Source organism: Physeter macrocephalus, chromosome 12 (assembly GCF_002837175.3).
Source record: "Physeter macrocephalus isolate SW-GA chromosome 12, ASM283717v5, whole genome shotgun sequence".
In the NCBI taxonomy this organism is placed as follows: domain Eukaryota; kingdom Metazoa; phylum Chordata; class Mammalia; order Artiodactyla; family Physeteridae; genus Physeter; species Physeter macrocephalus.
Genome location: NC_041225.1, coordinates 33382074 through 33406657, shown reverse-complemented (window position 1 = coordinate 33406657; position 24584 = coordinate 33382074). Strand labels below are relative to the sequence as shown.

General features: G+C 35.2%; 2 protein-coding genes across 3 annotated transcripts in view; one reads left to right on the top strand and one right to left on the bottom strand.

The window, feature by feature from the left end:
* Nucleotides 1–24584, top strand: part of ROCK2 (Rho associated coiled-coil containing protein kinase 2) — a 141548-nt gene that overhangs the window by 67933 nt on the left and 49031 nt on the right. For both annotated transcript variants that reach the window (XM_028497012.2, XM_007127626.4), the window contains exons 4-5: nucleotides 6080–6217; nucleotides 17835–18095. In XM_028497012.2, coding sequence (XP_028352813.1) covers nucleotides 6080–6217; nucleotides 17835–18095 — 399 coding nt within the window. The remainder of the gene's footprint in view (nucleotides 1–6079; nucleotides 6218–17834; nucleotides 18096–24584) is intronic.
* On the bottom strand, nucleotides 23760–24367 carry LOC112063637 (60S ribosomal protein L17-like). The gene has a single exon (XM_055089050.1). The coding sequence runs from the start codon at nucleotides 24213–24215 to the stop codon at nucleotides 23775–23777; it is 441 nt and encodes a 146-aa protein (XP_054945025.1). The 5' UTR covers nucleotides 24216–24367; the 3' UTR covers nucleotides 23760–23774.

Genomic DNA, 24584 nt, shown 5'->3' with positions numbered 1-24584 from the left:
TGAGATAAAACTGTTAACTGTTTTGACCCTTATTATCTTTTTTTTTTCCACATACCTATAGCCAATTAGCTGGTACTTTTGCATTCATCCACTTTTAAAATTAGAAACTAGGAATATAGCATTCTTCTCTCTAACAAATAGAGACATTGGAAGAGAAGCAATATTTTTGTCCTTTAGGTAATCATGGACTAGTGACATAGGGGAGACACATGTAAAGTTTCATAACAGAATGAACTGAGTTCCATTTGTCTATGGTGGAATTACTAACATTTTCATAGACTATATTCTGTGTGCTAAGTATTTATATTCATTATCTTGTTTTATCTTTTCAACAATTCTGTGAGATTCTTAAGTAGGTGAATTCACTGAAATTTAGAGAGATTAAGTGAATTGGCCACATAGTTCATAGTTAGGACTTTTGCCCAGGTTTGTTGACATCTACATCCATGCTTTTAAGCAATACTCTCTGCATTGTTGTAATGAATCGCTACTATATCTATTTATCCATCCATATTGAATAAAGGAGAAAGAGCTAGAGAACAAAGGGGAACGTACAGAGATGCTGAGGAAGATTATAATAGAATCATTCAGAAGGAGACATCCTCACAAGGAAGGTCAGTGGAAACCAGCTTTCCTAAAATAACAGTGCTTTACCATAGTACTTTGTAATACTAGTACTAATGTATTTTAAGGTATGAGGCAGACGTTTGGCATGAATACAACTATTGCCTCTTAATGTTTGTTCTGTAGATAAAGTCAGAGACTGCAAGCTGGTGGTTCCTGACTCTTGTGTTATGAGCCTGTGAAGAGTTCTATTACAGTAGTTTAAATGAAATTCAGGCCTCATTAACTAGAATATCTAACCAAAATTGTCTTTATTTATTAAAAGTTTTATAGATCTCATAGCTATAATTTTGCTGAATTTGTTAAATTGGATAATTCAGCATTGTGCCAACCACTAGGCAGCCTCACAAATGAAAGTTTGTATTGTATTCTGTTCTTAAAGGAGCTTATGAAGCAGACATGTACACAGCTAATTTTGATATTAGATTATTGTAAGCATTTTGGAAGCACAGAAAGGGAAACAGTTTTGCATAAAGAATCACCAAGAATAAAGCACCAAGAACAGGCATTTTTCTCATGTTCAGAAAATCATCTTATGCCTGTGTTTTTGTTTATTTGAATGAACGGCTCTTTTCTCTAGGTTTGTTTTTGTTTAGGTAATTCATATATAAAAGATTAAACATAAATAAGTGTTTAACTATTTCCTACTAGCTGACACATATCTTTTAGTTTCTGTTCATAGCTGTTCTTTATAGCAGAATTCTTAAAACTCTTGTCATGGTCTGAGTCAAGCATAAATAATATTATGGTATAAATTAATTGGCTCTTACTGTTATATGATTGCTTTTTCTAATGAAGTTAAGATAACATTGAAATCCGATTTATTCTTAGAATAAGTGAACATTTGAAAAATGGCATAAATACAGAAAAGAGAGTACCTTAGCTGTCTCTTTTTAGTAGTATTTTAAGCTTAAAAAAAAAAACCACAACATTTTATTAAAAGCATTGCTGGAGTGAGCATTTGCTTTGAGATAATTTGCTAAGTAAGAATCTGGTCTATCTACTGTGGAAGGGATTTCTACTTTTAAGACTAGGGTCCTTCATACTCTAATGCCCCACCCTCCCACCCATGTTTTCATATTGCTTTCCCATATATTTATTTTCAGCATTCTATAAATGGCATAACACCATACAAATCAAAGGAATTGTTTTTCCAGTTTAGTAATTTAATATAGAAGATGGATATAATCTGTGACCCTCATCATAACTTATTTGGCCCTTGGCATATAGGATTCTTTTCATGTAAAGTTACAGTATATCAAAACACTTTAAATTTCAAAATATTTTAAAATACTGTAAATTTCAAAGTATTTCAAAATAATAAGTGATATAACCCATTGATATAATAACCTTTCTAATTATAATTTGATTAGGTAGTTTTCATCCTGGGCTGTATTTTCTTTCTATCCATATTGATGTTTTATTTATTTGTTATATAAAGTACTGAGAAGAGATGTTAAAATTTCCAGCTGAAATTAGGATTTGCCTGTTTCTTTCTTTAGTTCTGTCAATTTTTGCTTCATGAATTTTTAAGCTTATTTATTAGATACAAACATATTTAGAATTTTTCATGCCTTCCTGATGAATTATTACTCCTTTTATCTGAATTATCCTTTTTTTCTCTTTGCCTTGAAGTCTACTTTGTTATTAATATTGCTCTGTCTACTTTCTTACCCTTGCTGTTCGCATGATGTATCTTTTCCTATCTTTTTATTTTTAACCTGTTTGATCTTATATTTAAAATATATGAAGTTAGGTTTTGCTTTTTAATTCTCATAATCTCTGCCTGTGAATTGTGTATTTATTCCATTTATATTTACACATATTTCAGACTGTTTAAAATTGTCTTGTAGGCCCTTAAGTCTCTATTCATTTTCATTTATTCATTTTTCTCTTTATTCTCAAAATTGATTTGTGTTCAGGTTCACTGAATGTCCTTCTATCTCCATTCTCTGTTAAGGCTTTCCAAAGAATTTTCCATTTTAGTTATTTTTCAGTTATAGAATTTCCAATTGGTTCTTTTTTTAGTTTCCATTTCTCTGTTGGTATTTACTTCTGTTCATTCATTGAGACTATTTTTTCCTTTTTTTCTTTAGCATACTGTCTTTTAGGTCTTTAGACATATTTATAAGAAATATTAAAAGTATTTGTTAGCTAAATCCAACATCTTTTGGAGATGTTTGCTATTGACTGCTTTTTTCTTGATGATGAGTCACATTTTCCTCTTTGCCTGTCAGGTAATTTTAAAATTATGTACAGGTCCTTTTTGATATGTGATAGAGACTCAGAATTTTGTTATTTTTCTTTGACAAGTGTTGATTTTCATTTTAATAAGCTGTCCAGTTACTTGCTGTTAACCCTTAACTTTTGGAGCCTTAGTTTTTTACTTTGTAAATGTAGATGTGTTTAAAGACCAAATTGTTTCCCAAGTCCTTTTAAGGACTCCAAACTCTACTCCCCTTTTGATCTTTTAGGGTTTGGTATTATAAGGCTTTGTTAGGTAGTGCTAGAGTAGGCCTTGCTTTAGAGCATGGTTCTTTCTCCTAAGATGTCTCACCTCGATGTCCAGGAAATCATCAAGGTTTCTCCACTCTTTTTTTGGCTGGAAATTGAATGTGCCTGCAATGCTGTTTAACATCTGGTGTCTCTGTTTTGTTATCAACCCTGTAGCAGTTGCTCTCTGGTATACCTTTGCTATTTCCTCTTTGGATAATCCCTACCTTTGTTGAGCTTACATTCTAATATGGGACTCAGACAATACAAGGAAACAGCATCAAAAAATTGCAAGTTATGATATCTTCTCAGGAGAAATCAAATCGAGTTCTGGGGTAGAGAACAATGAGTCTGTTTCCCCCACGTCTGCAGTAACTTCCTTCGCTGTAGTCTTGAACCCCTCAAAATCGTCCATGAGGGTTGGAATCAACTTCTTCCAAACTCCTGTTAATGTTGATATTTTGACCTCTTCCCTTGAATCACGAATGTCCTTCTGGCATCTAGAGTGGTGAATGCTTTCCAGAAAGTTTTTAGTTGACTATGCCCAGATCCATCAGGGGAATTGCTGTCTATGGCAGCTATAGCCTTACAAAATGTATTTCTTAAATAATAAGACTTGAAAGTCGAAATGACTGTTTGATCCATGGGCAGCAGAATGGATGTTGTGTTAGCAAGCATGAAAACAACATTAATATAATCGTACATCTCCATCAGAGCTCTTGGGTGACCAGGTGCATTGTTAATGAGAAATAATAATTTGAAAGGAATCTTTTTTCTGAGCATAGGTCTCACCAGTGGGCTTAAAATATTTAGTAAACTATGTTGGCAACAGATGTGCTGTCATCTAGACTTCATTGTTCCATTTATAAGGCATAGACAGTAGATTGGCATAATTCTTACAGGCCCTAGGATTTTCGGAATGGTAAAGGAACACTGGCTTCAACTTAAAAGTCACCAGCTGCATTAGCTCCTAACATGAGAGTCAGCCTGTACTTTGAAGCTTTGAAGACAGATATTGACTTCTTTCTAACTATGAAAGTTCTAGATGGCTTCTTCTTCCAGTATAAGGCTATTTCATGTACAGTGAAGATCTGTTGTTTAGCGTAGCCACCTTCATTAGTTATCTCAGCTACATCTTTTGGATAAGTTGCTGCATCTCCTACATTAGCACTTGCTGCTTCACCTTGCTCTTTGACATTATGGGGAAAGTTCACGGGCAACCAACTACTGCTAGCTTCAGACTTCTCTTCTGCATCTTCCTCACCTTTCTCAGCCTTCATAGAATTGAAGAGAGTTAGAGCCTTGCTCTGGATTAGGCTTTGGTTTATGGGAATGTTGTGGCTGGTTTGATCTTCTATTCAGACCACCTGAACTTTCTCCATATCAGCAATAATGCTGTTTTGCATTCTTATCATTTGTGTGTTCACTGGGGTAGCACTTTTAATTTCCTTCAAGAACTTTTTCTTTGCATTCACAACTTGGCTAACTGGCACAAGAGGCCTAGCTTTCAACCTCTCTTGGCTTTCATCATGCCTTTCTTACTAAGTCTCATCATTTCTAGCTTTTGCTTTAAAATGAGAGATGTGCGACTTCCTTTCATCTGAACACGTACAGGCCGTTGTAGGATCATCAGTTGGCCTAATTTCGATATTGTTGTGTCTCAGAGAATGAGAAGGCCCAAGATGAGGGAAAGAGACAGGGGAACAGCAGGTCAGTGGAGCAGTCAGAGCTCAAAAAACATTTATTGATTAAGTTTGCTGTCTTATATGAGCATGGTTTGGGGCACCCCAGAACAGTTACTGATCACAGATCACCATAAAAAATATAATAATGACAATGAAAAAGTCTGAAATATTGTGAGAATTACCAAAATGTGACACAGAGACATGAAGTAAGCAAATGCTATTGGAAAAATGGCACCAACAGACTTGCTCGACACAGTGTTGCCACAAACCTTCAGTTTGTAAAAAATGTAATATCTACTAAGTGCAATAAAACAAGGTATGCCTGTGAAAAATGTCAGACCAGTGTGGTATCAGTGGAGGTAGTTAGAAATGGTTGGATTCTGAAACTGAAGGTAGGACTGATGTGATTTGCTGATGAGTTTTTATGAGCTATATGAGAAAAAGAGGAGCCAGAGGTTTTTAGCCAGAGCAGTTAGAAGAATGAAGATGCCATTTACTAAAATAGAGAAGACTATAGGAGAAATAAATTCAGGGGAGAAGATTTGGAGTTCAGTTTTGGTCATCGTACTAGATATCCAAGTATAAATGTTAACAGTTATTATTTATTATTAATTATCCAGTAGATGTTAACTTTTATAATCATTCATTAAATATTTATTGGCTCTGTGGTAGAGTTTGCTATGTTATATTCTAGGATTTAAATGATGGTCAAAAATGGACACTGTCCTTGCCCTTATGGAATTAGCAGTCTAATGAAGAAGATAAGAATTGATCAAATAACCATATTATTGGTAGTTTTTCCCTTTAAAAAAATAAGCTTTTAAATAGGATACTAGGAAGAAATAAGGATGACTTAACAAAGTCAAAAATAACCCTTGATATCTAAATTTATTAGGTGCTTATGGTCAGATCGTGATGGATACATGTACATATCTTACAAGTTTCTCATTTAACAACATCTTATTCTTAAAATTGGTTAGCTTAATTAACATGAGGGAATGAAGGTTCATGAATTCAGTTTTATTCAGATGAAATGAGGTAGTTATATATTGAATCTAGCATTTAAAGGTATTGTATATTTCATGAAATATTTAGGCTGTGGGGAATTTTCTCCTCTCTTTCATTAAAAATGTTATGTTTTTACTTTTTATTAGTTAGCTAAGGATCATTTTGTTTTGTAACTAAAGTCTTTAAGAACAGCATTATAGTATGATCTGTTGTTCACCATTTTCTCATAAAATTAAAGAATTAATTCTTGTGTTTTAAAAAATCAACAGGTTCGTCATAAGGCATCACAGAAAGTTTATGCTATGAAGCTTCTTAGTAAGTTTGAAATGATTAAAAGGTCAGATTCTGCTTTTTTCTGGGAGGAACGAGATATTATGGCCTTTGCCAACAGTCCCTGGGTGGTTCAGGTAAGCATACTAACTTTTATAAGTTTATTTCCCCTTTTTATAAGTGCTTATTATTTGTAAGAATTGATTTTGCATGCTGAAAGTCCTATATCTCATTCACGTAATGACAGTGCAGTTATTTTTTAATAAGATCTGATTCATTACACTTGTTTAATCTTCCTAAATAGTGTGTTATATAGACATGACATGTAATACTTAATTGTTGTATAAAAGCAAGTATTACTTGCAACTTTTTCTTTTTTAATTCCTTTATAAAGAATTGGATTGATTACCAATATGCCATTGTTCCCCACCTACTCTTTCTCATGATTTCCATAATAGGAACAATAATCAGCTTATCTTGAAGAGGGGGAAAAATTCTACATTAACATTTTTGAAAATTCTCATATTACCTATAATGTAAAACATTATTGGGATTCCTAATTCAGCCTTTTATTTGACTGTGAAGTAAGGAATTTACTTGGTTACCCAGTAGTACAGGTCACAGAGGAAGGACAGGATAAATACTTTATTCTTACCCTGTATTTACCAGTTTTCAAAATAAGGGATTAGTTTACTTTTATACTCAAAGGTGACCAGTTTGGGAGAAGTATCAGTTTAAACTCATGGACTTAAAACCTATTTGATGTGTTTCACTCCTTTATGTTATTCATACTCAAATTGTGACACCTTTGGCAGTGATCATGTTCAGGTTGGCTCTGAGTCCTTTTGACAGAGCCTTAGTTAGTCTTCGATAGCTAGCTTGCCATCTTGATATATAACAGAGTGTTCCAGACCTGTCTTGTACGTTTTCTGTCCTTCACATGGAGTTAACCTTGCTTGTAGGTCCATCTTTTGTACATGTGTGAATATTTCTTTAGAATAGATTCCTAGCATTGGAATTGCTAGGACATATGGTGTGCACATTGGACATTCTGTTTGATATTGCCAAATTGCCTTGTAAAGAAAGGTTTTTTACAAGTTTTTATTACACTCTTAATTGTCCAATAGATGTTTTATTTCACTAAATTTTTAGCAAATGATGCATATTGTAATTATTTTAAATTTTTATTTGTTGCATCCTTGAGAAATAAGATGTTATTGTGTTAAGCTGCGTTTTTTTATTATGAGGTTCAGCATATTTCGTATGCTTATTAGTAATTTGTATTCCTTCTCCACTGCTTATCCCATTTTCTAATGTGTTGTTTTGCTTTTTTAAAATTGGTTTGTTAGAATGTTAATACATTATGGATATTAATCCTTTGTTATATATGTTGGAAATATATTCTCTTGGACTTTTACTTGTCTGTTGTTTACTGAATTTTTAAATTTAGATGTAGTCAGATCTGTAGATTGCATATTTTAATTTTTGCTGGCAACACCGTCCCTATCCCTAAGATGGGGAGTTTATAATCCTCAAGATTATAAAAATATTCTCTTATACTTTCTTTAACTTTTTATGTTTTAATTTTTGGGGGGGGGGTTCTATTTCTAAGTCACTAGGAATTTATTATTTTTATTATGAAGTAGGATTTATTTTTCCCAAATGGGTAGCCAATTTCCCCAGTGCCATTTGTGGAAAAGCCCATGTTTTCCCCATGAAGTAAATGTAAGGTCCTGTATATCACTCATGTGTATTCATGTATACACATGAATTTCTCTTTTGGACTGTTTGCCATTACTTTGATTTGTTATTGGTTTATACACTAAAATCATTGTTTTAATTTCTGTAGTTTTTCATTTATTTTAGTATCTGGTAGGGCATGTCTCCTCTCATTATTCTCATTTTATAATAGTTTTTTGGCAGTTCTTAAAATTTTTCTCTATAAAGTTAGAATCAGCCTTTCATTCTGTTAAAAACAGTTAAAATTTTGACTTGCATTGCTTAAATTAGTAGGCTTTTTGGGGGGGGATTGTTTTTACTATTTTGAACAATTAGGTCTTCCCATAACAATAATAGTATATCTCTTTGTATAGAGATTGATCTTCAGTAAAGCCGTATTACTTTTTCTCCCAAAATAGCATCAGAAGAAACTTATGTATAAGAAAGTAATTTTTAAAATATGTAGATATTCAGCATACAGGAAAAAAAATAGAATTGGCTCAGTCTTTCAGTGTAGCATTGAATAGTAGAAATTTTTCATCCTTATCTTTTTTTTTTAAACTTCAGTGGGTAGAGCTCTGATGGTTAACTATTAAATCTGATGTTTGCTGAAGCTTTCTGGTTAAGACAGTAAAGGATTTGGCCTGCCCATCTGTTCTTAGCTTATCAAATATTTTTTATCAGGAGTAATGTTAAAGTATTTGAAATGTTTCCTTCAGCATCTTTTGAGATGGTTTTCTTGCTTAATCTGTTATTATAGTACACACAAAAAGTAAATTTCAGGGTAGTGTAAAATCTAAAGTAAGTGCTATTTGCTGTAATATATTTTCAATAGAATACCAAATTTGACTTACTTATATTTTAAGTAATTATCCATCTATTGGCATAAGTGACATATGACCTTTAATTTAATTTATTTTTAACATAGACTTTTCTGGTTGGTTTTCATATCGTAGTGAGATTACCCTAACAGACACAGTTGGAAAGCACACCACTTTTTTCTGCGCTTTGGTACAGTTTATGTAAAGTAGAAACTATTCATTCCATGAGGCTTGTTTGAACTTGCTTGCAAATCTTTCAAGGAAAAATTTCAATGTATTTAGTGATATATTTTTTAATTTTAAAAATTTATCATGATACATTTCAAACATATCCCAAAGAAGAAAGAAAGTATATTGAGTCCCCGTGTATTGTTCACTCAGCTTCAACAGCAGTCATGGCCAGTCTTGTTTCAGTCACACCAGAAATTGGCACACATTTTTTGTAAAGAGCTAGATAGTAAATATTTTAGACTTTGTGGCCCAAGAGGCAAAATCAAAGATATTATGTAGGTACTTACATAACAAGCAAACAAATTTGTACAAATTTTTTAGTGATGAAATTCAAAATATAATAATACAATTGAAAAAATACAGGTCTGTTAGGGAGAAGAATGAAATTATTTTCTGAGGCAATAACAGTTTGCAAAATTGGGGTTCACAATTAGTGTTTCCTATCAAAGTCGATTGTAGATGTTCTATTAATACTGATGTATAAAATGATTTTACATATTTATCTTATCAGAAAATATATTTTCACACAGCTAGTTACTGCTAAATACTATTATCCACCAGCATATGATTTATTTTTTATCAGTAGACTTTCTTTTTAAACACAGTTTTAAAAATTTACAGAAAAATTGAGCAGATAGTAGAGAGCTCCCATATACCCCCTGTACCGTTTTCCCCTATTAGTAACATCTTGCTTTAGTAAGGTACATTGTTACAATGAATGAACCAATATTGATACATTATTAGTAACTAAAGTCCATAATTTATTCAGATTTTTCCTAGTTTTTGCCTAACGTGCTTTTTCTGTTCCAGGATCAACCAAGATAGCATGTAACATTTAGTTATCATATCTTCTTAGGCTCCTCTTGGCTGTGACAGTTTCTGACTTTCCTTGTTTTTGATGACCTTTATAGCTTTGAGAATACTTCTCAGTTTTATTGTAGGATGTGTATGCTCTGTTACTGGAATTCGATGTTTTCCTCATTATTTAGACCAGGGTTATGGGTTTTTGAGAGAAAAACTACAGAGGTAAAGTGCCATTTTCATCACATCATATCAAGGGTACATACTAATCTCTCATTTGTGACTCTTGGTGTTGACCTTGAGTACGTGGTTTTGATTGAGCGTATCTACGACTTGGAAGGCGTTTATAGAATTCTGTTAAATTCTTCTCTTGAAGTTTACCTTTTAGCACTGTCATTACATTGCAGGTTAATCAATTCCAATTGAAGGTTGGGTAGAAGCTTCTCAGTTGCAAAGTTCAAATGGATTATTAAATGGATATTTCCTTTGTACTTACATTCATGTCCAAAAAATGCTGCTGGAACTGTGAAACTGTAGTCTGAGATCAGAAAATATATCCACTGCAAATTTGTGTAGGAATGGAGATCTCATGTATTGTTTTGATTTTGATAGCATGGGAAAGTATATACAGTAGCTTGATGTTAGTTGTCATAAAAATGATTGTGTCATAGAATAAGTTTTGCACATAGCGCTGTTTTGCCTTGCCATTTTAGGTCATTTAGGTATTAAGAAACATTATCAAGTTGCAGCTAAAGCTAATTTCCAAAGCTATTCAGTTCAGTCATAGTGGTTGAGTGTGGTTCTTGATCAGACAAATTTCAGTCTCACCTCTGAGCTCAAATAATTGCAGTAAAACTTTACCACTGCTAAGCCATTGAACTGCTGTGTAGCAGGGTTAGTCAGGATATTCAGCTTCTATTTCTGGCAAAAATTCACAGAACTGATGGTGATGGTTAAGTCAACAAGAGCAAATAACACCATCAATACTACTTATTTATTAACACATGAGATTCAAATATATTTTCCACACTGTACCTATTGATCAATATTACGAAAAATAACCATAGACTTTGAACAGCATACATTTTCACAAGCTTTGTAAATTTGTCCAACTAAGCCTTTTTCTGTTCCACATATATTTTTACCAGCGTCTGTTGTAACACACCTTACCAGGTATCACTTCAGGTTGTACTGAATTAATGTTTGTTCAACTTCTTTTAAAGTATTTTTGTCTGTAGTTGATCTATGCGGACTGTTCATAGAGGTTAATTCTGTATTCAACTTCAAACTTGGCACTCCTCCAATAAACAGTAACTACTGAATAGTATTGATAATATCTGTTGACTCATCAAGAGTCAAGGAAAAACACTTGAAATCATTTGTCTTGTTTTTAAATTGATGATTAATATTGCTCCCAGTGTTCTCAACTCTTTGAACAACTGTTGTTGCTGAAAGATTTAGTCTTAAAGTTGATTTTCCCTAGACACATTTCTTCAGCTGATGCAAGACCAAACACAATTTAAGTATTCACCATTGGTAAATAGCTTTTCTTGCTTGTCTAACAAATAAGGCATCTGGAAACTTTCTTTGGTTTCAGTCTTACACACATTTAGCAAATTTCACACACACATTTAGCAAATGTTACCATACTTAATTTTAATCTTCTAATTTTGAAGTACTAAACATTACACGAACTGTTGAAATACTTTTAAAAAATATTTATTTTATTGAAATATAGTTGATTTACAATGTTGTGTTAGTTTCTGCTGTACAGCAAAGTGATTGAAATACTTTTTGTTCTCTGGCCCAATCTTTTTTCCCTGCCTTTCTTCTGAGAGATAGCTGCTATCCTAAAATTAATTTATGCCATTCCTGTGTTTAAATTTCTCCCTTCCTCCTTCCCAACTGGATCTTCTACCAACCTTTTAATTTTTCATATGATTGTTGACTGATTCAGGTTTTTTAATTTCTTGAGTTCGTTTATATTTTCTGTGACTCTGTCTTTTTCACTTTTCTGTTGAATGGCATATTTGTAAACTTTTTGGTCTTAACGTGTTTTTCGTTTTATTTACAAAATATACCTTTTTGGCTTTCTTTTTAGTTATTTCCTGCTTAAAAATTTTTTTTTTCTAGCTACTGTTTTCTTTGGGTTTATATTGTTCTTTTCTAGTTTCTTTACCTTCCTGACTTCTATTGTCAGTCCTTATTTTCCAATACAGGTATCTCTGTTTGAATATTGGATAATGAGAGGATAAGGAGAGAGATACCTATAAACTCACTTGAAGTTATAAGTTTCTCTTTGAGTTCTGCTTATTTTTTTAAAGTGGTTTTATTTGTAACATGCATAGAAAAGTACATAAAAAAGCAGCAGAATGATTTATTGCAAAGCAAACACCCATGTATTCACGACTCAGGTCAAAAATAAACATTGCCAGTATGTACTCTGTTAAGTCCCCTTGTGCTCTTTCCCAATCAATACCTCCATGTGTTCCCCCCAAAATAAATGTTCTTCTGGCTTTATTAGTAATTGTTTCATTGTTTTCTTTCCAGTATACCACCTAAACAAGCACTAAGAAACTATATTTTTCCTGTTTATTGAACTTTATATAAGTGAAACCATTGAATATCTCTTATCCAGGTTACTCCAGTTTATTGGTGAGATTTACTACCTTTACATAGTTGAACATTCTCTTTTGTGAAATGCCTGTTTAAGTCTCTTGCTCATTTTCCCATTAGGTTGTCTGTCAAATGAAAAAAAAGATTTGTAGGAATTGTTTTTATTTTGGATATGAACCCTGACTGGCTTCTTAGACCTATGGGTTTACAGATTTTACCAAGTTTGAGAAAATTTTGACCATTATTTTCTCAAATATTTTTTCTGTCTCACTTTCCATCCATTTACCCCTCAACCCCTTTCTCAGACTACAGTTACACATATAATTTGCTTGATGTTGTCCCATAGGTAACTGATACTGTTTTTTTCTTTCCCCAGTCTGTTTCTGTTTTTGTTTTTCAGGTGTGCTTCATTTTGTATAGTTTTTATGCTATGTCTCAGCAGTCCCCAACCTTTTAGGCACCAGGGACCGGTTTCATGGAAAATAGTTTTTCCATGGACGGGGTGTGGGAGGAGGGGATGGCTCAGGCGGTGCTGCGAGCGACAGGGAGCGGCAGGTGAAGCTTCGCTCACTCACCTGCCCGCCACTCACCTCCCGCTATTCGGCCTGGTTCCTCACAGGCCGTGGACTGGTATCAGTCAGTGGCCCGGGGTGGGGCGGGGGGACCCCTGCTATGTCTTTAAGTTCACTGATCTTTTTTTCTGCAGTGTTCAATCAAACTTTAATCCCATCACATCTGGCTTTCTTCAACAAAATTGTTTTGAGATTTATCCGTGATGCGATATAGCAATAGTTCATTTCTTTTTATTGCGGAATAGTATTCCATTGTGTGGATATGACAGTTTGTTTATCCTGTTCATAGACATTTGGGTTGTTTCCAGTTTTCGTCTCTTACGAATAATTAAATTGTTTGCGATCAACTTGTACAATTAAATGATTTTTAGGAAATTTATGGAGCTGTGCACCCATCACTAAAACCTGATTTTTTTTTTTTTTTTTTTGCGGTCCGCGGGCCTCTCACTGTTGTGGTCTCTCCCGTTGCGGAGCACAGGCTCCGGACGCGCAGTCTCAGCGGCCATGGCTCACGGGCCCAGCCGCCCCGCGGCACGTGGGATCTTCCCGGACCGGGGCACGAACCCGTGTCCCCTGCATCGGCAGGCGGACTCTCAACCACTGCACCACCAGGGAAGCCCTAAAACCTGATTTTTAGAACATTTCATCATCCCCAAATGATCACTTATACCTACTTAACAGTCATTTCCCATTCCCCTCCAGCCCCAGGTAACCACAAGTGTGCTTTCTGCCTCCATAATTTGCCTTTTCTGGACATTTCAGAAAAATGGAATCATACAACATGTTGTCTCTTTCCCTTAGTATACTATTTTTGAAGTTCATGCACATTGTAATTGTAGCATGTCTTGTATTTCATTTCTTTTTAGTGCTGAATAGCATAGCTCATTGTATGTGGTTTGATCAACAGTGTATTTGGTGTTTGTCCCCAGTTCTTAGCACAAGAGCTTCAGAAGCTCTTGGATTTCCTGAGTGTTAAGAGTGTCTTTGTTATGCTATTGAGACACCTCCTGGTGGCCTTTTGATAACTTTTGGATGAGATGGGGACTGATGATTAGAAAGAATGAGCACGTGATTAGAGGATTGGGACTTTCAGCCTTCCAACCTTTGGGGTACTGGAAGGGGGTTGAAAATTGAGTTTAATCACATGGCCAATGATTTAATTAATCATGCCTATATAATGAGACCCTAATAAAAGCTGTGGACATTGACACTCAGTGGAGCTTCCTGGTTGGTGAAGACATTGGTGTACTGGGATGGTGATTCACCCTGATTCCACAAGGAGAAGTTGCAGAAGCTCTGTTCCCTCCCAGACCTCACCTTATGTGTATCCTTTACAGTAAAACTTTGATCATATGTATGGTGCTTTCCTGAATTCTTTGAGTCAACCCAGTGAATTATCGAACCTGAGTGGGTCATGGGAACTCCAGAATTTGTAGTTAGTTAATCAGAAATGCTGGTGGCCTGGGGACTTCCTAAGTACAGAAGGACAGCTGATGTCTGAAGTGAGGGTCTTGTGAAAGACAGGCCTCTTAGCTTGTGGTATGTGATGCTAACTCTAGGTGCTTGGCATCAGAATTGTATTGCAGTATATACCCAGTTGAGGTGGAAAGAGTATGTGGCTAACACCCCATTATGTTTGTCCATTTACCATTTGATGAACATTTGAATTGTTTCCACTTTGCGGCTGTTATAAATAGTGAATAATGCTGCTATGAACATTTGCATACAAGTCTTTTGTGGACATACTTCATTTCTCTTGGGTAGGTACCTGGGAGTGGGATTCTTAGTTATGTGGGAAATTTATATTTAACTTTTTAAGAAACTGCCAAACTGTTTCCCAAAGTGGCTGTGCCATTTTACATTCTTACCAGCATAGATGAGGTTCCAGTTTCTCCATATTCTTGTCAACAGTTGATGTTTTCTGTCGTTTTTATTATGGCCATTCTGGTGGGTGTAAAGTGGGATCTCATTGTGGTTTTAATTAGAATTTCCCCAATGACTAACATCTTTTCATGTGCTTATTGACCACTCATATATCTTCTTTGGTGAAATGTCTATTCACATTTTTGCCCTTTAAAAAATTGTTACTTGTCTTATTGTTGAGTTGTAGGAGTCCTTTCTGTAGTCTAGATACTTTATCATATATATCACTTGTTAGTATTTTTTCCAACCTGTAATTTGTCTTTTCATTTTTTAATAGGATTTTTTGAAGCCAGAAAATTTTTATTTTGATCAAATCTTATGTGGTCAGTTTTTCATTTTGTCAATTGTGTTTTTGGTGTTAGAAGAAATCTTTGCCTAATCCAAGGTGATAAAAGATTTTTCTCCTTTGTTTTTTCATAAGATTTTTCTAGTTTTAACTCTTAAATTTAGTCCTGTGATCTACTTTGAGTTAATTTTTGAGTATGATGTGAAGTAGGGGTCTAAAAATGTTCATATTTTTGTCTTTGAATATCCAATTGTTCAAGCACCATTTATTGAAAAGACTGTTCTTTCACCACTAAATTACTCTGGCACCTTTGTTAAAAAAAAAACCCACAAACTCTTGATCTGTAAATATAAGGGTTATTTGTAGGCTGTCACTTCTGTTCCATTGATCTGTATGTCTGTCCTTATACCATACCAGTACTATCCTGAAAACATTAGTTTTGTTTTGAGTTTTGAAATTGGGAAGTATCAGTGCTCCTGCTTTATTCTGTTGTAAGATCGTTTTGGCTCCTCTGGGTTATTTGCATTTCCATAGAAATTTTATAATCAATTTGTTAATTTCTGGAAAAAAAACTTGCTGGGATTTAGAGTTTGCATTGATTCTGTGGATCAATTTGGAGAGAATTGCCATCTTTATACTATTGTCTTTCTATCCAGGAACATGAGTGTCTCTCCATTTATATACATCTTTCCTTTTATCATTTGGAGTTAATAGCATCACACACACACACACACACACACACACACACACTTTCTCAATTTGGTAACTAGCCTTATGCCTTTTCGTCCCTTCATTCCCTGCATCTCACCACCTTCCATTTTAAAATTACTCTGATTTTGGCTTGACTCTCTCAAATAAATATTTAATTTTATGTCAGTAATAAGCTTTTCTGGATTCTTTATTTGTCCCTTTTTCTTACGTCTCTTGTAATTCTCTTACGTGGATTTATTCATTGTGTCAAACTATATCCTTGAACAATTCTTTCAGAAGTGGTTTGTTATCAGATTTCTAAGAATATGAATGATGTAATACATTTTTATTTTGCCATCGTATTGATTTTTTTTGAAACTGCCGTATTCTAGGATCAAAATTATTTTCCTTCAAAGTTTCAAAGATACAGCTCTGTTTTTTGTATTCTGTGTTGGCTGAGATGTTTGTTGACAATATGATTTATGTTTTTGTACATAAGGTACTTTTTGTCTTTGGAAACTTTTAGAATTTTTCTGCTGGATTTCTGAGAGCTTAGCACTGACTGTCTTAGTTTCTCTCTTGTTTCATTTGAGATCTTTCAATCTTAGATTTTTTTTTCTTTTTTTTGCGGTACGCGGGCCTCTCAGTGAGCGCTGCGGCCCCTCCCTCTGTGGAGCACAGGCTCCGGACGCGCAGGCTCAGCGGCCACGGCCCACGGGCCCAGCCGCTCCACGGCATGCGGGATCCTCCCGGACCGGGGCACAAACCCGTGTCCCCTGCATCGGCAGGCGGACTCTCAACCACTGCGCCACTAGGGAAGCCCCTAGATTTTTGACTTTATTCATTTCTAGAAGTTTTTGTTTTCTATTTCTTTTTTTCCTTTTTCTTCTGGTCTATTTTCTCTCTTCCAGACTGCTTTTAGATGTCGGAGCTTTGCTAACTTTGCTGTTTTTCATCTCTGAATCCTTCAGTGTCTTCAGAGAAAGTTACTTTGCTCAATTTTCAAGCTCTGTAATTTGTTTTCCTCTTATCATCAGTTGTATATTTAATTCCAAAGCTTCAGATTTTTTTCCGCATATCATCCTGTTGTTTAATTGATGTGACTTGTTACTCTTTTGAGGGTATTGATTTTTGCATTTTTAAAGCTGTTCTTAGTTTGTCCTATTTTAAGCATTTCCTTGACTGTTAACTTTCTGTTTCTTGAATTGCTTTGCCTCTATTTCATGATACTGATTTTTCTGAAATGTTGATTCTTGGTTTTGTTCGTTTTCCTATTTGTGGAAATCTTTTCTGTTTACATTGGTTGCTTTCAGGAGGGGTGGGACATGTCGTTGGGTGGAATGTACAGATACCTTTCCTTCTGAATTTGTGGTTTCTCTTGTCTCTCCAGGGGATCAGTAGCAACCTAACTTGGTGTCCTATTTCTCTGGTCCCAGTGCCACTGCTTTAGTCTGAGTGCAGGTATCACTGCCACTTGCTGTTGATTATGAGCAAGATGATGGGGAAGGGAAGAGAGGAGAAGGCCCAGTTCCAAATGTGGCTACGAATTACTCTTGCCAGTGGTATGGGACTTATTCCCTCTTCTTATATCTACTAAATCTGGCATTTTAGGTATTTCTAAACCTCTCCTGCTTCCTCAGCTCTCTTCTTTGTGAGTTATGTGCAGTAATTTGTTTTGTTTTCAGAAAGCTGGGCTTTTTTAAATTATCTATTCTTTTGTCATTCTTTCACCTTTTATGTTCCTCATTCTTAATCTGTTTCTCTTTTAAAATATTTCTATTTAAATAGATTCCTGTATTCTCTGAGAGGGAAAATGATACATTTATGCATATTTTGTTAGTAAGCATGAAGAAGATACCCATATAAAAGTTTTATTTGATAACGGTTTTTCCATTAAAGATGTCCAAATCTAAAATCACAGATTTCCAAAAGTTTAACTCTGTTTTGGTTATACAGTAATTTATCTTTTTCAATAGCAGTAATAATTTTGGGGTTTTGTTCTCTTAATGGTTTTGGTTTTCTTTCTCTCTTTTGTTCTTTCTTTTCTTTTTTTAAATAAAAAAAATTTTTTTTCCCTTCTTGTTTTGTTTTCCAGCTCTTTTGTGCCTTTCAAGATGATAAGTATCTGTACATGGTAATGGAGTACATGCCTGGTGGAGACCTTGTAAACCTTATGAGTAACTATGATGTACCTGAAAAATGGGCCAAATTTTATACTGCTGAAGTTGTTCTTGCTTTGGATGCCATACACTCCATGGGTTTAATTCACAGAGATGTGAAGCCTGACAACATGCTCTTGGATAAACATGGACATCTAAAATTAGCAGATTTTGGCACATGTATGAAGATGGATGAAGTAAGTAACAAGCAAGTAAAAAAAATGCTAGTTTTTTGAGAGACAAAAATAAAGGAACACTTGAAATCTAGACTTCATAGTTTTAAACAAAGATAAATTTAGTTTTGCTAACTGTGTAATGACTCAGACAAGGTAATAAAATATCCAAATCAAAACATTTACTTTACTGATCATTCATATAGTTGTAGAGTACTTGTTTGTAGATTTGGTGAATTCAAGAGAAATAAAAACTCAAATAACTAGTTATCAGATAACTACTTATCTTCCTCATAGAATCTTGACAAACATTTGCTACCAATCAAAACTAGTTCATGTATATAATGATCTAGGTGAAGAAGTAGGACACAAAATATAAATTAAGGTACATGGGTATTTCTATCATCATTATTATTTCTGTAATTTTCCTTTAAAAAAAGAGGTAAGGTAGAAGTTTACCAATTCCTACCAACCCCATCTGTATCAACCACATAGAATAAACTTGGGGGCAAGTTTATTGTTGTGCTTTACCTGTTGAACAATTCATATTATGATTAAGTGATTCAGTAGCATTAACTTCATAGCTAACTATGGTGTTGATTTATTTTTGTTGCAAAATTTATATCCCTTGTCTTTTTCTCTGTAAGTGTACTGTAATTCCTGGCAGAAATTCCTGATGGGGAGGGATCATGTTTTATTTCCTATGTATTCTTGTTAATTATCTTGTCAAGATGTTTATTTTGAATTAAGCTGATTTTCTTTTCTCTTTACTTCTTAACTTATTTATGCCTCCTGTGTGATATTCACTTTTATTGATTGTCCTACCATCATCAGTGATCCATAGTCTTCCAAACTCAGCTCAGATCATATAGAAAGTGCTGCCTGATAATCCTAACCTGACTGATCACTCTCTGTCATAATTTCCATAATGTTACTTATTTAGAATTTGTGCTGTACTTCACAGGCCACTTTTATCTATCTAGGATTGTATGCCCTGTTTGCCCAGCCAAAACGTAACATCCCTTTGGTTCTTTGGTCTTCTTCATAGACTATTACTATGTTGGTGTCCTGCATACATTAATGTTTAGTAGGTAGAGTATTTGATTGTACCCAAAGCTCCCTCTTGTGGTGTTTATCATAGTACAGTATGAAGTGATTAACAGTGAAAATCATATTTAATGAAAATAAAATAGAAATAATTTTCTAATAGAATGCTAAACTTTTTAATGTCTGTTATACATAATGAATGATGTTTATATGCTGCACATCTATGAGCATATTCTGATTTTCATTGAACCGAGAACTTTTGGGAGGGTGCAGAGAAATCACACCACATGTTTTTAGGATAGGTACAGGTGGTTAAGGAAAGAAGGTGTAGACGGTGAGAGTAGAGGAACGGGACAGAATATGTTGTTTACAAGGTAATTTTATAAGCATGTAAGTGAGTACTAAATTCAGCTATTTAAGTATATTAACTTGTTTCTTTGTAAGGCAAAATAAAAATATGGTATATATAATTTTGTTTACTATTTTTAATTCAGGTACATATAGTTCAGTTAATTATACTCCTTGGCTCACAGCCTGTTGTCATTAGTAGTATACACAAAGGCCCCATCTTGTTTTTTTTTTTTTTAATTATGTTTTCCCCCTTTCAGTTTTTGTCTTATTCTCTTTTCCCCTAATACACAGCCATTGTAATGTGTTTATAAGCTCTTAGAGACTATTAGTATAGTGTACATATGTATAAATAGTATAACGGATTATTGTCATTTTGTTGTTAACTTTTTTCATGCAACATTGTTTTATGTCTATTCCTGATATATGTAAAGTAGCTCACTGCTTTTTAGTATTCCACAGTATCTCTTAATTTTACTTATTATTCCCCCTTGTGTTGGATTCCTAAGTCACATCCAGCTCCCTGTTACCAACAGTACCATCTTGAACATTCTCATACATGTCTCGTGTCTGTCTATTCTGACAAGCGTTTCCTCTAAATATAAACCCTAGAAGTGAGACTACGATCTCAGAGGATACATGAAGTATTACCTGGTCTCCAGAATGGCTGTAAAAGTTATAACCTCTTGCTAATAGTGCATGAGAGATCCTGTCTCCCCATATCCTCACTCACCCTTCCTTTTATTCACTCTCTAAATCTTACCAAATTCCATTGGTGTGTAAAGTAGTATCTTTTAAACTTTTTATTAATCTTAACAGTTGATGTCAAACCTTTCTCCATATACTTCTCAGTCTCCTTTGTGTATTAACCAGTGTTGTGTATCTTTTGACCCTTTAAAAATTGGTGGTTTGTTGATGTGCAGGGATTCCTTATATAATCTAGATACTGGTTCAACAGATATCACTGATAATCATCTTCCAGTGTGCTACTCATCTGTATCTTTGTTTGAACAGAAATCCTTAATTATGATGTAGTCAAATATATTTGTTAATATTGAACTTTTAGAATGTTGTTTGTTTTATGCCAAACCCCCATTCCTCCAGTAATATTAATAATGAGAGTAATTATGTAATGTTGAAGAACAAAGGAATTTTTAATTAAAACTATAGTACGTAGAATTTATAATTTTGTTATGTTAGTTGTTAATGTGAATAGTGTTATTGCAAGTTTCAGGTTCATCACCTTGTTTGCCTTTGATTATTATTATGGTCTTAGAGCCAATAGAAATGTTCGTAGTTTCATTCTTATTCATCTATATATCTGTAGAAGGGATTGGCAAACTAGAGCACAGGGCCAAATCTGGCCTGTGGCTTGGTTTTGTATAGTTTCTGTGCTAAAAATGTTTTTTCCATTTTTAAAAAATTGTTTTTAAAAAGAAGATATGTGGTAGAGACCCTATGTGTCTCATAAAGCCTAAAATGTTTACTGTCTGGCTCTTTATACAAAAAGTTTGCCAACCCTTTATCTGTAATAAAGACAGATGCTTGAATTATTTTTTTGCTCTTCTGGCTTCACGTAAAACATTATTCCATGGATAAAAGCAAAATAAAATACAACTATAAAATTATAACCTTAGGTAAGGACTAAAATTGTTACTATCACTAATAAGAGTAATGCTGTTTCATTAAATTCTGTCATTGATAGATTGCAGATTACACAATTTTCTGGGTGTTGTTATTCTTTTTCTCCCTGAAATAAATATCTGGGTGTGAGTGAAAGTCACAGTTAGTATATTTACATCGAGATTATCTCAGTGACAGTCAAGGAGTACTGCTATTTAAAATTACCTGCATTGATCAGACAAGTTGACTTCCCTCTATGCCTGTCATTATGCATTTCATAGCAACCTTTACCTCCTTTTAAGGCACAATTTTACATTAGTATTTTAAATTACTGAAAATAGTATAAGATTTTATCCATTAATATTCTAGTGTATACCATTGGATTAGATTGAAGCTATAAATTTTTTAAAGCTAACAGGTAAAATGTTAGTGTTCTTAAGCCTTCTACAAGTGACATCAATTTTTAAAATACAGGCATTTCTACTCATGTTTCTGAAAAGCCCTATTTTGTGCAAAATTATACATTTAAAAGGACAGGTTTATGGGAGCAATAGGGACAGACCATTCAAAAGCTATGCAGCTTTGTAACCAGAGCCCAAACGAAAATAATAATTGGTATCCAGGGAGATGATCAGAATAACAGGCAGCTTTGCGCCTGTGTGTGCCGCAAAGTGCAAATGGAAATGGAGTTCTGAAGCAGCTGGGCTGTCTTCTAGATAGAGCACAAGAAGCAGGACCTTCCACTAGCCAGCAGTCTACGAGGCAGGGAGGGGCACGCCTCTCTGAGAAAGCACCCTGGTGCAAGCGCTTATTTTTCATTGTTAAAATGGACTGAATACGCTCCGGACTATGTAGTAGTCAAGCTGAAGCTTTCAGTGCTTCTGATAATTAAGAATTTCACTTAACAGTTTTTCTTTTCCACCCTCACAGGAGGCATTTTTTTTCTTTTCTTTTTATAACTTATAAAAAAAATTATTTTTAGCTGTGTTGGGTCTTTGTTGCTGCACGGGCTTTCTCAAGTTGCGGTGAGCAGGGGCTACTCTTCTTTGTGGTGCACGGGCTTCCCATTGCGGTGGCTTCTCTTGTTGTGGAGCATGGGCTCTAGGTGTGCAGGCTTCAGTAGTTGTGGCACATGGGCTCAGTACTTGTGGCTCGTGGGCTCTAGAGCGCGGGCTCAGTAGTTGTGGCGCACGGGCTTAGTTGCTCCGCAGCATGTGGGATCTTCCCAGACCGCGGCTCGAACCCATGTCTCCTGCATTGGCAGGCAGATTCTTAACCACTGTGCCACCAGGGAAGTCCCAACAGTGGGCATTTTGAATAGTTTCTTAGACCAACTCCAAGATTTGTGATTGACCCATTTTGTGTTTTCAGTAAATCTCTTGACTTTTGTCAGTTATAAAACACTCATGTATTTAGCAAACACACATTATCTGATCCATTTAAGATAAAGTACTTTTGAAGAAGCTTTTGAAAATGCATACCTGTTTATGTTGCTCTCCAGCTTGAAACCCTTTAGTAGATTTCTGTCACCTACTGAATAACGTTCAAACTCCTTAGCTAGTCATCTGAAGCCTCTTATGGTGATACGATCCCTGCCTACTTTTTCACCCTCATTCTGTATCATTTGACCTCTTGTACCTTGTGGTTCAGAGGTCTTAAATTACATACAGTTCTTTTTATACCACGGTATGTTATGATTCCTGGCCTTCATATATGCTGTTGAATATACTCTGCTTGGGAAATTCCTACTCAGACGTTGAAACTCAGTCTAGAGTTTGCTTACCTTGTGAAGGCTTTTTAAGTTGGCTTCTATGTCTTTCCCCAAATGTACCCTTTAGGGAGCATTTCTTCTCTTTATTTGTTTTTACTTCCCTCTCTCCCTCCCTCCCTCCCCCGCTTCCTTCCATCTGTTGAACACTTATCTTATATTTTCTCCGTCCCATGTCTGGAATCAAACACTTCTCCAAGAAGCTCTAATTCCTTTTATTTAAGAATGGTATTTAGGGCTTCCCTGGTGGCGCAGTGGTTGAGAGTCCGCCTGCTGATGCAGGGGACACGGGTTCGTGCCCCGGTCCGGGAAGATCCCACATGCCGCGGAGCGGCTGGGCCCGTGAGCCATGGCCGCTGAGCCTGTGCGTCTGGAGCCTGTGCTCCGCAACGGGAGAGGCCACAGCAGTGAGAGGCCCGCGTACTGCAAAAAAAAAAAACCCCAAAAAACAAAAAAAGAAAAAAAAAGAATGGTATTTAAAAATCAGTATTTGGGTGCTGGATGTACTCATTGCTCCTGGAGTGTCATTATTTCTAGGCTCTTGTCAGTTGATGTGTGTATATTGTATATACTGTGTCTACTAACTCACATGCACACACATGTTCATATTTAATTCTGTACTTATCTGTCTGTATATAAAGTGTATTAAAAATTATGAGTTCATATGATACTTCTGATTCTAGTCCTACACCACAGGGTTCATTCTAGTCTTCCTCCTTTCTGTTTTGTGATTACTTCTTTGAATAGTGAGAAAACTGGCTCTCATTATCTACACTACAACTGTTTTCCAAAGTAACCTAGGTCAGTTCTTTTCCTCTCTATCCTCTTTGGTTTGGTTATGTTATTAATTTATGAAACAGGTCCATTTCTTTTTTTTTTTCTTTTTTACTTTTATTTGCATTTATTTTTTGCAGCATTTATTCCCAGGCCATAAAGTTTTGTTTCTTCAGTTTCTTCTGGGATATCTTTTTCTTCTGGGCAACCTCCTCTTCTGGTTTAGGAACAGTCTGTTCTTTTTCAGTAAGGATCATCTCAATGTGGCAGGGAGAGCTCATGTATGGGTTGATCCAACCATGAGCTCTGTAAGTCCTGCGCCACATCTTGGGGGCTTTATTCACCTGGATATGCTTAATGACCAGAGAATCTACATTTAAGCTCTTAAGTTCAGCATTACTCTCTGCATTTTTGAGCATGTACAGTAAAAATTCAGCACTCTTTTTGGGCCACCGATCCTGCGTCCAGCCCCACTGTTTGGCCTGGGTACACCTACCAACTCCACCATTGTAACGACGGAATGGCACACATTGATTCTTTAAAGTGACATCCTTCAGACACTTGGTGGCTTTTCGGATATGCATACCCTTAATGGCCTGGGCCGTTTCACGAGTGTTCTTAAAGTGAACACGAAGATTTGAACCTCTCGGCTTGCATGATTTTGTGGGGTTATCTGGGTCAAGTGAATAGCGAACCACTTTTAGAGGTCACCTCAGGCCACTTACCTGAAAAGCCAGGTCCATTTCTTACTGTTTGTATTCCATTTAGAGTTGTCCCACATCTGGTTGATTTTGTTTATTTGTTTTTTGGATATGTGAAGCATTCTTCTGGTTTAAGAGTCAGAACTATACAAATTGCATGCTCAGAGAAGGATCACCCCCTCCTTATCCCACCATCCCATTCCTGTACTTGCTTCTTTCTACCCTTTTCCCACTCACCCCCTGTAGGTAAAC